Genomic DNA, 17,930 nt, shown 5'->3' with positions numbered 1-17,930 from the left:
CGGCGGGAGGAGGTCTCTCCGCCCCACCGCCAGCCTTCGGAGGAGCCTTCCGAAGGCTGGCGGCGGGAGGAGGTCTCTCCGCCCCACCGGCAGCCTTCGGAGGAGGTCCGAGGACAGTGGGGAAGACGCGCTGCGCTTCCCCGCTGTCCTGGAGATTTCCCTATGGGCTTTCGTCTTGTGAAGGAAGCCCATAGGGAAATTTGTCTTGCGAAGCGCATCGAAAAACGGAAAACCCTTTCGTCTAGCGGGTTTTTCGTCTTGCGAGGCGTTCGTCTTGCAGGGCACCACTGTACCAATAACAAACTTAGTTGGTCTCTAAGGTGCTACTGGAAGGAATTTTTTTTAATTTTGTTTCGACTACGGCAGACCAACACGGCTACCTACCTGTAGCCCCAAGGCTTGTTTGCCTCATGCCCACCTTTTGCCAGTCTCTGTCAGGCTGCTAAGGCTGGGGGGCATCCTTTTTCCAGCCCCTATGGGGCAGCATGAGGAGGCACCTCTCTTTGAGGCAGGGGGTGGAGACTCAGAGACACCCAAGGAGAGGGGAGAGGAGGCTGAGGGAAGACTCCACAAGGGAGGGTGTTTGAAAAGGGACGAGGGGCTGCCAGCTCTACAGGCAAGGGGTGACATAACTGGGCTTCTGAGGCTCGGAGTGTGTTTCCTCAAAGGGGAGCTGCAGAAAGAATGTAGTTGGTCAAGGGAGCCGTGGACTTGAAAAGGTTAAAAACCTCTGTTCTGAACCATGGTTTGGAGGATCATTTGAATTGAGCCACTGTGACTCTCTAACAAATTGTTTTTTGTGATTTATGACATCACGATTCTCACCGACAACGGGATTCTAACTATCTCGGAAATGTTTTACTAAATTGATAGGGGTTTACTCCCAGGTAAGGGGGGTCAGGGCTGCAACCTCTCTCTCTCTCTCTCTCTCTCTCTCTCTCTCTCTCTCACACACACACACACACACACACACACACACACACCACTACCACCATGTTTAAGGCAGGAGCCGCTCTCACTTCCAGCTAAGTAATAAATGAAATTGGATCCAAGAATTGCTAAACTGTGAGTCATCCCCAGAGGCTGAGAAACTTTGGGATTACTCCCTGCCTCCTTAATAAGCGGCTATTTGATTTGAAGGAACATGATAAGCATGTCTGTGCATTACTTGCCTTGCCGCCCCCCCTCCCGGGATTAGGGAAGCATTCCCTCCCATTTAAATCTGTGTGGAGTCAGTGTACATCAGCGCCTCTCGCTCCAAACTGTCCCAGGCGTGAAAAATTTATCTTCCACTTGCAGATAACTTACCATCTTCCACTTCCAGGAGAGCTTTCGCCAGGATGCTCCCTGCCACACTAATGGCTTGACACATGTAGTAGCCTGAATCTGAGGTCTGCACGTCCATGATGTTCATCTCGCCGCTTGGAGACACAGAAAAACGGCCCATCGCCTGAGGGGGCTGGCTAGGAAAAAGCAGGATCTGCAGAAAATAAAATGGGGAAAAAGGTCGTTTTCATTTCCCATCCCCTGGAAACATGCAAGAAGAATGCGGCCCTTGGTTGCCAATATGGCCTTGGGTTGCCATCCAGTTCCCTACTGCCCAGTTCCCAGAATGTCTCCCTCTTGAGAGACACAATAGTCCCCCCCCCTTTGCTTCTGTGGGATGTTGTCATGGGATCAAACAGAGATAATGGGTGAATCTCCAAAGATGCTTAAGAAAATGGTACCTTGTATTTGTAATGAAATGTATTAGTATGTCTAATCCTAATACATAACTCCAAGGGAGTTATGCCTGCCATGGGTGAAACGCCATCGTCTTGGAAAGCTTTTTTCTTCATCAGCCTAGTTCAGACATAACAGGAAGCTGTGGTTTCCTGCTGCGTGAATGATCTGTGGCAAGTCTTGAGCTCATGTGCCTCCCCCTGCCCTATTTTACATGCGAGAGGAAGAGATTAGAAGCATCTGCTTTGGGTTTTAAACTAACCGCAGTTCACTGTGATGTCTGAAATCAGGTAACTACGGTTTGTTTTGTGGTTCCAGCTAGGAACTGAAACCCAAATGATATTTCTCACCTATTTTAGGGTTGTCATATTTCAAAAAGTGGAAATCGGGACACAAAGTTGCTCTGTTGTTGTTGTGAGGGCAAAGTTGTGTTGTTTTTGCAAAATCTCAAAAAAAGAAGAACCTTTTGAGCTACAGTGGTACCTTGGGTTACATACGCTTCAGGTTACAGACTCCGCTAACCCAGAAATAGTACCTCGGGTTAAGAACTTTGCTTCAGGATGAGAACAGAAATCGTGCTCTGGCAGCGCGGCAGCAGCAGGTTAAAAACAGTTTCAGGTTAAGAATGGACATCCGGAACGAATTAAGTACTTAACCAGAGGTACCACTGTATTTTTAATAAAATTCACCAAAAACTATGCTTCCAACATGGGTTGCCATACGTCCAGATTTTCCTGGACATTTAAGCTATTCCTGTCCAGACACTGTTTCAGACATCTGATTCCTGGCTTTGTCCGGGAAATTCCAGCCATATGGCAACCCTACCTAATTTAGGCTACTGGAATAAAGAAATTTAGTTAGCTTTTGTGTGAAGGGCCTGTGAACTCAGAATATGCTCAAAGATTAAATATGCCCTTTAATTCTAACTATGTATTTTGCACCTGGTTCTGGTTGGTAGAGCTTGGGGTTCTAGTAGAAAAACAGAAAGCAAAATGGTCCAGGAAGTATGAAGCCTGTCCAGCACAGGGGTGGTGAACTTCTAGCTCGTGGGCCTAATTTATCCTGGAAGGCCATTCTCCCCAAACTAGGTCCACTTTCCCTGCTGTCGCCACATCACAGGTGACAGCAGGTGAAGGCATGGCTGCCACTGCTTTGAAGCCCGTTTCCAAATGACCTTCATTGAAACCAATTTCAGATGTATTTCAAAGGTGAGACCGCTTCAATTTGTCACCAGTCCCCTGTTCCACCAGTCAATGTTGGCCCACGGAAGAATCGGGCTCAGTTGCCCACCCCTGCTGCAGAGGCATAACCGCATCCTGTACCCTTGGTGGGCAGAACAGGAGAAAAGCTACAGCTACAGCCGCTCAGAATTCTTCTCACTATTTCATGGCAGAGAAGCTGGGAGGAGCATGTCACCAATTTTCTCCAGGAGGAGGAGAGATTCTCCAACAGATCTTCAGGGATGGGACTCATTATTGGCAGCAGTAGTAGCACAGATCGTTCCTTTTTTGGGGGGGGGGTTATCAGCTTGTTGTTTTTTAAAAATTGTCATTACACATAGTCGAACCTTGGTTTTCGAATGTAATCTGTTCTGGAAGACCATTCAACTTCCGAAATGTTCAAAAACCGAAGCAGGCATTTCCAGAAGCATTTCCATCCAGAAAACTCAATACGGAAGATGCATGGCACGTTTGGTTTCCAAAAAATGTTCGAAAACCGAAGCAGCTACTTCTGGGTTTTCAGTGTTCAAAAGCTGAAATGTTCGGCTTCCGAGTCGTCCGAAAACCAAGGTACCACTGTATTCTGGTTTTTATGTTGATATTTTCTGTGAGCTGCACTGAGACCTCCTGGTATAGGGCGGTGTATAAATTCAATTTATAATAATAATAATAATAATACAGTGGTAACTCGGGTTAAGAACTTAATTTGTTTTGGAGGTCCGTTCTTAAACTGAAACTGTTCTTAACCTGAGGTACTACTTAAGCTAATGGGGCCTCCCACCTCTCCAACACAGAGACTCCCCCATCCATCCCTAACATTATACCCTCCCCATCATACTCTTGCATGGAATTTGACCACACGTGACAACTGCATCTCAGAACCAAGGCAAGCCGAAAGATTCAGCATGCGCATGCAGGCACATATTTGCACAAAAGGAAGGCAAGAGGCCATGCTGAATTGGGTAAGGCCGCACCTACCTGGCTACCTTCCTTCTGCCAAAACACAGCTGGCGGTGGGTTTCCTTTGGTCTCGCACTGAAAGGTCACAGTGCGGCCTTGGGCTACAATCTGATCCCGAGGACGGGTCACCAACTGTGGTGGAACTGAGAGAAAAGGAGAGGCGAGACAAAGACAAACAGGTTTAAGACTTTGGGGGAGTTAAGACCTGGACCCATCCAGCCCTAGGTTTTTCCTTTCCAAACCCAGCGCTATAGCCCTGGGATTGGGTAGATGTGCTCCTCTAGATCAACCACGGCTCTCCTCATCTCTGACCTTTGGACATGCTGGCAGGGGCAGGTGCTGAAGTCCAACACCATCATCTGGAGCAGCCTTTTTCAGCCTGTGGGTCCCCAGATGTTGTTGAACTACAACTCCCATCACCCATAGCTAGCAAGGCCAGAGCTCAGGGATGATGGGAGTTGTAGTCCAACAACATCTGGGGACCCACAGGTTGAGAACCGCTGATTCTGGAGGGACATCAATTCTCCATTCTTGTTCCTGGTCGCTATACTCTGCTGTCCTGTCTCTGGGCTATTTACGGGTGCTTTAAAATAAAGGTTCTGCCCCAAAGACATTGACAGCACTCAATAGCTCAGTTGGTTAGAGAGTGGTGCTGATAACGCCAAGGTTGCAGGTTCAATCCCTGTATGGGGCATATTCCTGCATCACAGGGGGTTGGACGAGATGCTACTCAGATTCCCTTACAATTCTATGAGTCTATTAATAGATGTATTGTGTAGCTATCTTTTCACCCTCTTATAAAATAGGGAGGAAATAACTACCTATTCACTGGGAACCTCTTGTGTCATGTGAAATCTCGCCTCTGGAAAAAGAATGTCTGGACAGTCAAATATAGGGCCTTCATTACTTTCTCTCTCTTAACTGGTTTGAACTAATAATAGTTATAGCAGCAGCCAATGAGCTTCATAAGAGTTAGCCTCTTTTAATCCAGATGGATTGAATGACCTGCTGGTCCTCTTGTGGAATGGGGTTGTGAAAATTGTGTTGTATGTTGTGTGTGATTGTGTGGGTTCTGACCCTCTTCTATCTGGCTCCGACTCATTTATAGCTCGCTCGTTTGGGGAAGGGGTGGAGCTTCCTGGTGCAGCACACATGCTTTGAGTGCAGAAGGTGCCAGTTTCAATCCCCACCATCTCCAGGTAGGACTGGAAAAGTCCCCTATCTGAAACCCTGCAGAGATGCTGCCAGTCAGACAATAAGGAACTAGCTGGACCAGTGGTCTGATTCAGCATTAGGTGACTTCCAATGTTTCTAGATATCTGGAGCACCTGCTTTCACAGTATGGGCAACCCAGAAGATTTTAAAGCAACAACAGCAAGAGAAGAGAAGAGATAAAGGAGAAATGCAAACCACTGGGGAACACAAGCTATAACTTCACAGAGGAAATCAAACATATTAATGTGCTTCCAGATAGGCTTGGACTTTTATTTATTTATTTTTAAAAACCCAGTCTATAAATGCATGCAAACGATATCATCTTGCAATGGAAGAAAGGAAAGGAGGAGACAGAGAGAGGCAAGAAAAGAAAAAAAGACCCTCTAAATCAGCCACCCGGCCATAAATAATGTTGCAGATTTAAATTCCTCCCTGAGCACCTCTGCCTGGTTTGGAACCTTTTCTCTCCTCTCAATGCAAGACAAATGGCACCGGGTTTTACAAATGCTAATCGCCTGCCTTATCTCCTCTTTGCCCTCCCTCTCAAACTACCTAGAGAAGGAGAGAGAGAGACAATGCCCCATTCCTCTTGCAGAGCTGTAAAGTATTTATAGGGCACCAGGCACCATAAGAAAGGGAGGGAAGGAGCTTCAGGTGTACTATTGTCATGCTGATCACTGCAAGCCTTACTTTAATGAAGTTGTGAGTGCTAGGTTACCCGCATGCTAATCGCAAGGGGTGTGTGACTGCTTGTTAACCAGCCCTCCCCCATCCAGAAGTCTTTTCTGGCAGAATTTCCATGGAATGGGGAAAAATCCTCCTGATAGTTATTGACTGGCGCTAGAAATGGTTCATGGGAAGGGGTGGGTATGTGTGGATCTATGCAGACAGGGGTTAAATTTGCAGCAATGCCCAGTTCCATTGCCCCCTAAAGGTAAACGTAAAGGGAACTCTGACCATTAGGTCCAGTCATGACTGACTCTGGGGTTGCGGCGCTCATCTCGCTTTATTGGCCAAGGGAGCCGGCGTAAAGCTTTCGGGTCATGTCACCAGCATGACTAAGCCGCTTCTGGCGAACCAGAGCAGCGCACGGAAACGCCGTTTACCTTCCCACCAGAGTGGTACCTATTTATCTACTTGCACTTTGACGTGCTTTCAAACTGCTAGGTTGGCAGGAGCAGGGACCGAACAACGAGAGCTCACCCCGTCGCGGGGATTCGAACCACCGACCTTCTGATCGGCAAGCCCTAGGCTCTGTGGTTTAACCCACAGCGCCACCCGTGTCCCTATATCTATGCAGACAGGATCTATGCAGACAGGAGTTAAATTTGCAGCAATGCCCAGTTCCATTGCCCCCTACGTTGCTCCTATTCCGGGTCCTGGGTTGGCTCACAAGAGCCACTGTGCTTGATAGTGGTGGAGAGAAACAGCAGTAAAGTTGGCAGCATGAGACATGTAACTGTGATTGCTATTTCAGGAACCAGCAGTGATGAATCATGACAGCAGTTACCAAAGTTTCACTGGAATTGGGTTGGACCAAAGATATGGGTCACTGATAGTCAGAGGTGATGGAAGTCCACTGTCTGGAAGACTGCAGGTGAGTTATCCCTTGGTGTATGATGCTCCATTCTGATGTCCAACTGAATGTGTGGATGTGCCACTTACTCAGCCTCAATGTTGTCTGAATGGGGTGCCCTCATGTTGTGCAAAGTCACTCAATTAGCATCATGGATGAGCATGAAACTCGGGTTTCTCATATCCAATCCTCCCAAACTCCAGCCAAGTTGCCAAAAAGATATTTAGCACGTCTTGATTTATGATATTGGATCAGCCTTCTGTATCATTCTCCTTTGCCTCCAGATCCTAACATCTGAGAGCGCACAGTGACCCTTTGCTTCAACCCCAAGCGAACACAATCCTGTGTAGCTTTTGTCTTTCTACTTCCATGCTCATAAAATCACGTTAAGAGACCCATAAGCAAAGGCTGTTTTAAAATTTTATACATATTTGAAATAAATGAAGTCACACACAAAAGATTGAGATAGAGTCTCAGATAGGTAGCACACTCCGAAACCTGAAAGGTTTCTGAAATCTCACCCTTCAAAGGTTGGAAAAACAAATTTTTAGGGCCATACTACCAGCACAAAATGTACAAAAGCCTTGGGGTGATCAGGTGCTTAGGATATTTCCTGCCTTGATTTTTATCATCCTGACTTTCCAACGCTTGGCGCAAGCACTGTGGGTAACCAAATCCCCCCCCCAAAAAAACATCAAAAGTTGGAGGGTAGGGCCAGGCCCACTTCTCCAAACATCTGTGTAGGGTATTATAACTTGAGGCTGTGGGTCAGGTTTCGTCACAGTGTCCGGAACAACCTCATTCTCTTTCTCTCCATTTCTCTCCCTCTCCCTCCCTCCCCACGTTTAATGTCCATAAATCCTGCGAGGGAGGGAAGCGAGGAAAAGAACCTGCCAGCCTTTTCTTTTGGGCTGGCAAAGGCCACTTCTCCTTTGCTGAAGGTCAGGCTTTGTCCCCTGAAAATCACTTCACCAAATGATGCGTGTGTGTTATGAGGGAACCTGGCAGCCAGCAGCCACAGGAAGGGTCATTTGGCTGGCACTGAAATCAGAGATCAGCTGCCTTGGGCCGATTCTGTGAGAAGGGGGTGGGGATGAGTCCTTCTTAACATGTGCCTGGATGCAAGGCAGGAGACCTCTGACCTTCCAGAGCAACAGCCTGCTGTCTTGGTGATGCCACCTGCTCCACAATCAAATAAAAATGTAAATGGGAGGGAGGGAGGGGGGTCAATTTCAGCTCTTTGGTTAATGGTTGCTGGGAAAGCCCTCTTCCCAGATTATACACACACACACACACACACACACACACACACACACACGGACTGCACCAGGCGCCACTTCAAAGGCTGGAGGAGTCTGGATGATGGAAAGGATATTGTGACTCAGGAAATTCATTACTGCCCCTCCAGCGACGCCTCACCCCACTTCAAAGGGAAAGATAAAAAAAAGAAACTCAGAGGGCAGGAACGACCTTGGGGCGTCTAAGGAAAATGGTCCCTGCTGCCCACAAATTCAGCATGGAGATAAGAGATGACGGCAGGACAGCCCCCCTCTCGCCCTCCCGGCAGGAAATTGAACTGGGTTGCTGGCTGCCTAGCAAAGAAAGGGGGGGCCAGGGCAGGCAGCGGCTCCTATCACCTGGCATCTCTCGCTCACCTGTGGGCCCTTATCTTCACAGCTACAAGAAGAGAAGCGTGCTTTGTTAGAGGGTGATTTATTGGCAAAAAGAAAAGGGTAGAAGGAGAAGGAGAAGGGGAAGATAAGCCCTTGATTGGGGCTGCTGTGCGTCAGAGGAAAAAGGGCAAAAGCAGTTATTCCCAGGGTTGCTATTAGGGATATGTAAGCCACAGATGCAGGGCAAGCCTGTCGACCTGACAAGTGATGTCACGGTACAAAAATGCATTTGAAGTCAAAGGCATGGCGCCATGGACTCGTTCACAAGCAGATATCCCCTCCCCTTTCTTTTTATTGCAGCTAAGCGCTTAGAGACTGGGGAAATTCATATTCTGCAATTACCTTTTTCGTTATTTATATAGGGCCAATGGTGTGAAGGGTGCTTTATGGAGGGCAAGTGGTCAGGTCACTGCCCTGAGGAGCTTACAGTCTAAAATTCACCACAGGGGAAGGAAAAAGGAACTCGAGGCAGGTGGGAAACAGGAAAGCAATATGGGGTTGTGTCAGCTGCATGTGCTTTGGGCATAGCTAAGGTAAAGGTAAAGAGACACGTGACCATTAGGTCCAGCCGTGGCTGACACTCGGGTTGCGGCGCTCATCTCGCTTTATTGGCCAAGGGAGCCAGCGTACAGCTTCCGGGTCATATGGCCAGCATGACTAAGCCGCTTCTGGCGAAACCAGAGTAGCGCATGGAAATGCTGTTTACCTTCCCGCCGGAGTGGTACCTATTTATCTACTTGCACTTTGACATGCTTTCAAACCGCTAGGTGGGCAGGAGCTGGGACCAAGCAACGGGAGCTCACCCCGTCACGGGGATTCGAACCCCCAACCTTCTGATTGGCAAGTCCTAGGCTCTGTGGTTTAACCCACAGCGCCACCCGCGTCCCTGGGCATAGCTAAAGGGTGAGTTAAAAGCAGGGGCAGTGCTGGGGTGTGTGTGTGTGTGCAAAGGTTGTGCCAAAGGATTGGCAGAGAAGGTAGGTTTTGCAGAAGACTCTGAATGAAGCAAGTGAGGTGATATCAAACCATTGGTCTGGGAGGCAGTTCCAAGCATAAATTTTGGGGTTGCACCAGAAGGTTTCGTGCGCAAAAAAAGTCAAAAGTCTGGAAACTTTGCGGTATGTGTTGGGAACACTTGAAGGGGAGGAAATGAATTTATTTTTATAATTTGTCCAGTTCTCTCACTTACTGAGAAATTGGGCAAATCCTGAAATCAGTTCATTCCCTGAAAGGTAAGTCACAACAATCTCCAACACAATTTGTTTTATCCCATGTATGCAGCAATCACCTTGCTTCAAATGGTGGTAGGAAAAACCCTTTCCCATGAGAATCATCACTGTTGACTAAAGTCTTGGCAAAACATGGGCAAGGGAAGAAAACTTGATTATCAGTGGGAAAGTTACATCCTTCTTAGAAGAGGGGTAGTAAATGTGGTGCCCTCCAGGTGTTCCTGGACCACAACTCTCATCATCTCCGGCCAATGGCCATGATGTCTGAGGCTCATGGGACTTTGAGTCTGACAATGCCTGGAGGTTACCACATTGGCTGCTCTTCTTGAAGAACAGAGAAGATTCCAAGAGAGTCAGGACTGAAATGTGCCCATTGTGGAAGACAGAAGCCAAGCACAATCCTATGCATTCTTTCCAGAAACCAACTGCTGAAAACATGGCCCAGTTCAGATGGCACTTGAATCCTGGGAGCACAAAGGAATGAAAAGGCTAATGGCAGCAATCCAACATTACCAGGAAGTAAGTCTCACTAAACTCAGTGGGACTTACTGTTGAGTAGAGAAACATGGGATTACACGCAGGTCTGTAATCTTATGCATCCTTACCTGGGGTTAAGATAAGGAGTATGTCAAGTGCATAGGTTTACATGGTAAATTGGGCATCTTAGCCTTATCTTAGAACAGTGCTGGCCAAACTTAGCCCTCCAGCTGTTTTGGGACTACAACTCCCATCATCCCTAGCTAACAGGACCAGTGGTCAGGGATGATGGGAACTGGCCACCACTGTCTTAGAAAAACAGTGCTGGAGAGTACCCAAATGCCATACCACCTTGTATTGTTGGGAAATGATGGAGATGGAGGGATGCACAAAGATCTAGACCAGCCTTCCACTTCCTGATGCCCTCCAATTGTTTTGGACTCCCAGCTCCCAATATCTTTGACCACTGGCCATGTTGGTTGGGGCTGATGGGAGCTGAAGTCCAACTTTTAGAGGCCACCAGGTTGGGCAAGCAGTGCTAATTAGACAACCAGGCGCAATGAGTTCCTCTTAGCACTGGGCAACCGGAACACAGAACTCACACAGGAAAAACTGCTCTCACTGTGGTTTCAAAAAAAAGAAATGAAAAGAAAAGCGGGGAGAAGGCACATGCACAAAACCGACCAAGGAACTCCAACCCTTAGTCATCCCAGCATGCAGCAGTGTTAATGAGATGAAATGAATACTTACGGAATGGGCCAACTGGACCAAAGAGAACATATGAAAAAAACAAAAAAATAAAAAAGCATGAGATGAGTTGGATCAAATTAATCTGGCATGAATGTTTAAAGCGTCAACAAGTAGGGAGACCCAAAATTAGAGTGCAAGGCTAACCAAAGGCCAAATCTGAGCCGATCTCTTTGCCAAAGTGATATGAAGTACAGATGTACTCCGTGGCATGCTACAACCACAGATTTCCCTCCCTTTAGAGACATGCCAAAGCTGGAGAAGCCTCTGCTAATGCTATAAAATCTTCTTGTTTGGACTGAGCTTTAGTGACCAGAGTTAATACTGGGAGAGGAGATGGATGTTTCTGCAGTTTGCCAGAGACTTCACTGAGAGTTTTATTACAGATAAAATTCAATTTCATGCTATGGGCTTTTATAGAAGGGTGGTCTGTTTTGAACCTTTGGGACAGAGCAGAGGTAAAATGCAAAAACGGAATATGTTAAGTAAGGAAATGATGTGGCTCTAGGACTCATTAATAAGCAGCTTTGCATCTTCTTAAACCCAGGCTGGGAATTAGCAGACAATGCAAGGAACTGCAGGACCTGCAGCCAAGATGTTGCTGTTGTACCTTACAGGTGAAACAAATTCCAGTTACAACGTGTGTTCCTGTGGCCATTGATCTCAAGAGCATGATGTGAACTGAGAAACCCATCAGGGCCAAACTTTGGGACAGAAGTCTAGGGCACAGCTAGTTCCAGAGAACGGCAAGCCTGGACATTTGCTGGAGGTCTAAGACCAGCAGAGGGCCCACCCCATTAACCATGTTACCATTTCCACTTTGCCAAGAAGATCTGATGCCACCTATGAGGGCTCTCAATTGGCACATCCTGCCTCTTCTCTGTTAACAGGGCCCACTGAGGGCCCACTCAATCCTAGAGACGGCATTGGGCCCTGCTCAGCAGATATGAACAGGAAGCTCCCCCAATGCTTCAGGAAGTGACAGGTGGTGGGGAAGGCTCCCAGAAGACTATTCAGCCCAAAGCCGAACCTTACCTTACTATGAATACAGTGATGCACTAAGCGCACCTGGGATATTTATCAGTGGAGATTTGCCATAGACTCTCAGGAGCAAGGGGTAGGCTTGGTCCCACTAGAATGGTCTTTCTAAGAGCTACTTCTTATTTAATTCAGTAAGAAGCATCCGATGGAATAAGGAAAGGGGTATGCTCTGGGAGTGAGGGCCAAATTTGCCCCATTTCCCGGTTAATCCCACTTTTTGAGGGAGAGAATAGGAATGTTTTCCCCCTTCGACACTTTGCTGGTTGCAGCTCAGTTTCCCCTCTGCCTAGAACACACGGTGCCTTATTCTGTCCTTTATTTTATACACATCTCATGCAATACATCCCACTGCAAGAGGCCCATCAGTTTATAGGTCTATATGTGCTACAGCACACAATTGACTCGTATCGAGCCGCAGTTAGAAGGAACGTTTTTACAGGATGCGATTTGCAAAATTCAGAAGAAGAGCAAGCCAGGTTTGTAAAGTTGGATGGGTGTCCAATGTTTCTCTGTTGTTCCGTGTGCCATCTCTGCGTTCTGTGTTCCAGCCTGCCTGCATTCCAGTTTAACTTGGAAACATTTCTGCAATTCATTTTGGAATTGTCGCATGTGACATTGGCCATAGTTTTCAGCTGATGTCTCCATTTTACAGCACATAAACATCATGCACACTGAACAATCACTGCACAAAAGGGAATCCTGATATGATCATACCATTCTTTTTGTGTGGTGCTGTAATTAATGTATCTACGTGCTTATGTGCATCAAAAACCTATCATTGGTGGGTGGCAGAGATATGGCCAACTGAAAATTGAGACCAACTGTGAATGCTTAGTAATGGGAATAAAACAGTCCTGGAAATCCAGAACAGGAGAATGACAGGTTGTCCTTTGGGAGCACTGCTCCATAGAGAAGATCAGACAATTCAGAATGTGAAGGTAACTTCAGGTGGACAGAATTATGTAAGTAGACTGCAATAAAATGACATAGAAGGTGGTTCAAGTGACATTGTTCTGGGGAGTGGGGGAGAAATGAATCAGAGCTCTGGAAGGATGGCGGTCACCATTTTGCTTTTCTCAGAATGCCGGGTTTTCAGGCGCACATTGAGAAATTCAAAATGGCACCACCATTAAAAAATGGCTGCCTTCTGTGCACTTATAGCGGACAGCAACTGAGTATTGATAGAAAAATGCACACTTTTAGAGCAGTGACCGAAGCAGGCTTGTTAAAAATGCATCCTTTTTAAAAAAATGAAAATACTGGGGAAAACATATTCTACATTTAGATTTCTTTTCTTGCTCTCTATAAAAAAACACACACCAAAAATGCCTTGCAAAAATGTGAAGTTGCTTTATTTGAAAGCAAACCCAAAAAGAAAAGAAAAAGAAGCCCGAGTTAGCGTGGAAGCAGAAATTGAAAGTGCAATTCTATGTGTGTCGACCCAGAGAAAACTCCACTGAGCTCAGTGGGCCTTACTTCAGGTAAAAATGTGCTGATGAAGTGGAAAAACGAATCACTGAAAAACAAAGAGGTGAGGGGCAATGTGCAAAACCACTTCAACTTGAATTATTGGGTGAATTTTTGCCGAATCAATGTTTCCCGACAGCCTGTGCACCTTAGTCGTGATTAGTTGACTCTGTTTGCATTAGTTTTTGATGCTGGATTTGGTGCTACTAAGCTACATACAGCAGCTGCCCTGGCAATGTGAGCTGAGTGGACACGTGTTTTTACCCTTTCTTGCATTTATCTTTTCATCACCCCACAATGCACCCTCTTCAGGAACAAATATCTTCAACCAATTGAGACATACTCACCGTGGACGCTAAGGGAGCCTGAGGCCTCAGATTTGCCCACGCTATTCTCTGCCACGCACGTGTAAGTGCCCTCATCCTCTGCACTCACCCGGCTGATGCGCAGAGTGTTGTCATTCTGGACCTCCGATCTTGGAATTAAAGGAAAGAAGCAAAAGAATGAAAGAGTTGTCACATCACCGAAGCCCAGTTCTAACTGAAGTGGAAAACTTGTGTCTCAGCTGTACCAAAATGCCAGGGGGGAACTGGGTGTTGGTCTAGCCATGTACACAGAAAGTCAGGAAGAAGGGGTTTAGTTTAGCCTTGCATGCAGACAGCTAGCATGTCAATTTGGCTTAGCCTTGCACATATAAAGCTAGCATGTCAGTTTAGCTGTCAGGATGCTGTCAGCGACTCCCAGCTGGTTGTCCAGGAAAGACAAGGAAAACTTTCTTATTTTATTTTTTATTTCAATCTTTACAGAGAGAGGCTCTAGAAGCCAGCCTCTTGGATAATGGCATTGTCCCGAGTGAGTCTCCACCCGCCATCTCTCCCTCTTCCTCATTCCTCATTCTCCTCGTCTCCTCTATGGGTACTGCTACTTGCCCTCTGTCCTGGAGCTCTTTGCTCTCCTACTTTCAAGACTCACCAGGTTCTGGGAGAGAGGGGGTCTGGAATGCTTTCTAATGGCAACGTGTCAGCTGGGTGTTGTTCCAGCTGTGCCATGATTTCCCAGCTTTTCCCCTCATCTGCCTCTGAGCTGCTACCTCCTTCAAACCCCTGTTGTAAATCTATAGACAAACTCCAGCCCTCCAGATGTTTGGGACTACAATTCCCATCATCCCTGGCCACTGATCCTGTTAGCTAGGGATGATGGGACTTGTAGTCCCAAACATCTGGAGGGCCGGAGTTTGCCTATGCCTGATCTATACTGTCTTCCTCTTCCTTCTCCCTGGAAGGGTCAGGATGGGGGAGGCAGTCTCCAGCATTCCTCCTCTGCCCAGTCTCTGACATTAGCCTAGCCTTGCTCACAGAAAGCTAACATGTCAAGAAGAACTTTAGCTTAGCCTTGCTCACAGAAAGCTAGCATGTCAAGAAGAATTTTAGATTAGCCTTGTGCACAGAAAGCCAGCATGTCAAGAAGGGTTTTAGCCTAGCCTTTCCCCTGACACTCCAAATTGCTATGTGTAAGGAAGTGCTGCTATTCTTCTATTTCATGGCTGGGGGAAGGAACATCCCATCACCTAAACCCCCATCTACAGTCTGAACTGCGCTTGAAGTCTGTTTCTGTTTCTTTGGTGAAGAAAGTCAACACATACTCTCTCCACTCGCACGTGCTTTTAAAGATGGAGCAAAACAAGCTCACTCACAAGACTCTTGTTGTGCAAGTCTTGCAAGTCTGTTGAGTACGCTGACACAAACTGCATCAGTGAGGATGTGCATGATGACAGTGACGGGAGGGTGCACTGCATTCTGGGTGACCAGGCTGTGCCTTCTCCTTCTGCCTCTAGTTCCTCCCCCCTTAGCTGTCGACCGGTGCCTTTTACAGATTCTGTTGTTGTGTTATTTTCCCCAGCGGTGGCTTCCTCAGTTGGGGCAGCCATATCCTGGGAGAAGGTAGGTACCTGCCTCCTCCAGCTTCTGATCCCCAGTCTCAGCCCTCCCCACTCCCAATATCACCCCCCTGTTCCTCTTCCTAGTCCATCTCAGCCTGCCAATCCACATCTGAGCCCAGTGACCCCTCATGACTCAAGACACACTCAGGAATGATAGCCATCCAAGGCAATGTGTGTACCTCCTGCATTTTAAATTGGTTCTCCTCCCCCCCCCATTATGTTTTTACCGTAATATTACTGGTGTTAGTTGCCCTGAGCCTGGCTCTGGCTGGGGAGGGTGGGGTATAAATAAAATTATTATTATTATTATTACTATTACTATATGAGTTAGGCTCAGCTGGATGTGGGGTCACAACTTTTGAGTGCCATTTGCATACAAACCATGTGCCCCACCACTGAACAATGGCTTCTCTCAAGCCAAAAGTCAGTGTGGTGCGGTGACCAGAGAGTTGGAGCAGGACCTGGGAGACCCGGGTTCAAATCTCCACTCAGCCATGAAGTTCACTGGGTGATCTGGGGTCAGTCGCTTTGTCTCTCAGCCTAACCTACCTCACAGGGTTGCTGTGACAGATACATTGGGGCAGTGTTTGTGGTGTAGTGGTTGGACCTGGGAGATGCGGGTTGAAATCTCCACTCAGCCATGAAGGTTGCTAGGTGACCTGGGGTCAGTCGCTTGTCTCTCAGCCTAACCTCCCTCTCAGGGTAGTTGTAATGATAAAATGAGGAAGGGGGAAAGCCTGCATGCCACCCTGAGCACTTTGGAGGGAAAGAGAGATATAAATGTAGTATTAGATATGGATAAATTAATACAACTCCACATGCCACATTCTGTATGTTATGGCTTCCCCTCTGTGACAATCGGCAACAACCAATATACACACTTTTTTTCCTTTTTCTTAACTGCAAGTGTTCACTGGAACTGGAAAAACTAAACCCACAAGATAATCCTTCCTAAATAGCCACATTCCCCAGGAACTATCAACTGAATTGAAAAAAGAGCTCTCCTCTTCATGTTCTATGCCACATTAACCATATTAACAATCTTAAGCGAATTTTTAGGGTCAGTGGTGCAGGCAACCTAATCTCTCTCCTCGCCAGCTTCGGAGCATCTTCCCTATCAGATCCCTTGTCTAAAATAAAGAAAGAAAGTGCTTCATTTTCACATTGATACATTTGGGGGCGGGGAGGAGGAAGAGCGATAAAGATGGCTTTAATTGCACAGCACCTTGTGCAATCGCCTGTGCTAATAGGCATTGTCAGGCTCATTGTCCGGGGAATTAAGCAGACTTGCTCATCGCCAACCAAGACAAGGGTATCCAAAGCAGTGTTGTGGTTTACCCTTTTGGAAGCGTGAGGAAGTGACCTTTCGTCGGCTCCGCGGTGAAGCAGATCCGGCCCTCAATGTCTTCCCAGCCATTACTGCCATTGCCAGAATTTTTCATAGCTCTTCTCCATTGCAAGGTGGCTGACAGACCTTGTTTTAGAGATGGGGAATGGCGCTGAGAGATGCTGCGTGGCCCCAGGCCATTGGGTCAGTGTGTGGCAAAGGAACAGCCAAGCCCAAACCTGCAGTCTACTATCTCCCACCAGGACTGCAAGTTACCCACCTGCCCATCCTGCAAGCCCCAATGGTGAAAAGGCACCACTTACCTCCCTCGAGGAAGCTCCCCTTCCTCCTTACGCCACCGGGATGTGGGCACAGGGTCCCCCTGCACTTCGCAGTGGAAATTCACAGTGTCCTCAGCAAGCACCACTTGGTTGATGGGCCTCTTGATGAACGTGGGTCGCTCTGTCAGGACACAGGCAGGAAATGGTGTTTGAGGCACAGGACCAGCACAGAGGCAGGCCTACCACTGCTGCCCTGGGCAAGGTCTACCAGTGCTGAGGTCTGCCATTCAGCTAGGCCAGTCTTTTTTATTTTCCCACAATGCCCTGGAACAACTCCATGGCATTGTGGGAAATGACCATGATGGTTCCTGGCTGCCTCTGGAGTGCTGTTGCTGTTCCTGCCCACTGTTATTGCAGTCAGCAGGCCGTGGTCCACGAGTTATTTCCACATAGAGTGGTGCCCTCTCGGGCAGTAGTTCATGAGATGGTTCATGGGTGCTCATCTCAGCGTTCTCCCCTGGGTGGTCTCCACCCATTAAAGCGTCCCCACCTACCTGGGAATGAACTCCATTTGATGTGGTAGGTTCTGGATTCTGGGCTCATATGGTTCTTAATTGTAAACTATATATCCGTCAGCAATTTCTAGATCAACTCTGTATCCCCAAATGGAAACCAGAGTTGGAGGTCATACATTTTCTATTACTGGGGCATGATCAGGAGCTCACCAAGTTAGTGGCTAAATATCTCTATTTGGTTTTTGTCATCAAAATACACTGCAGACGTCTGATCTCCCTGGAGACCTAGAGATGTGACGATAGACTGCTCTGCCTCCTTTCTTTTAGCAAATGTTTTGTGCCACTGGGGAAGTAGATTTGTTTTGGATGTTTGTAGGTGATGCCAATAAAAGGTTTGATGATGATGATGTTCCTGCCCTGGGGATCCCCACCAAAATAGGAGGCCGCTTTGCACGGGGTCCCCTGGAGATGGTCCTGGCTTGATAGACAACTTTAGCCACCTCTGTATTCTATTCACATAATCATCAAAAAGCCCACAGGA

The 17,930-nt window shown here is 47.3% G+C and overlaps 1 protein-coding gene across 12 annotated transcripts in view; it reads right to left on the bottom strand.

The window, feature by feature from the left end:
• The window catches only part of ROBO3 (roundabout guidance receptor 3), a 328,455-nt gene that overhangs the window by 54,664 nt on the left and 255,861 nt on the right, over nt 1-17,930 (bottom strand). For all 12 annotated transcript variants that reach the window (XM_083588317.1, XM_083588321.1, XM_083588322.1 and 9 more), the window contains exons 5-8: nt 16,917-17,055; nt 13,675-13,802; nt 3,921-4,045; nt 1,309-1,480 (exon numbers count right to left, since the gene is read on the bottom strand). In XM_083588317.1, the coding sequence (XP_083444443.1) occupies nt 1,309-1,480; nt 3,921-4,045; nt 13,675-13,802; nt 16,917-17,055 (564 nt within the window). The remainder of the gene's footprint in view (nt 1-1,308; nt 1,481-3,920; nt 4,046-13,674; nt 13,803-16,916; nt 17,056-17,930) is intronic.

Source organism: Podarcis filfolensis (genome assembly GCF_964270895.1).
Source record: "Podarcis filfolensis genome assembly, chromosome: 15".
In the NCBI taxonomy this organism is placed as follows: domain Eukaryota; kingdom Metazoa; phylum Chordata; class Lepidosauria; order Squamata; family Lacertidae; genus Podarcis; species Podarcis filfolensis.
Note: the sequence above shows the minus strand (reverse complement) of the source record. Positions and strands in the feature narration are given on the sequence as shown.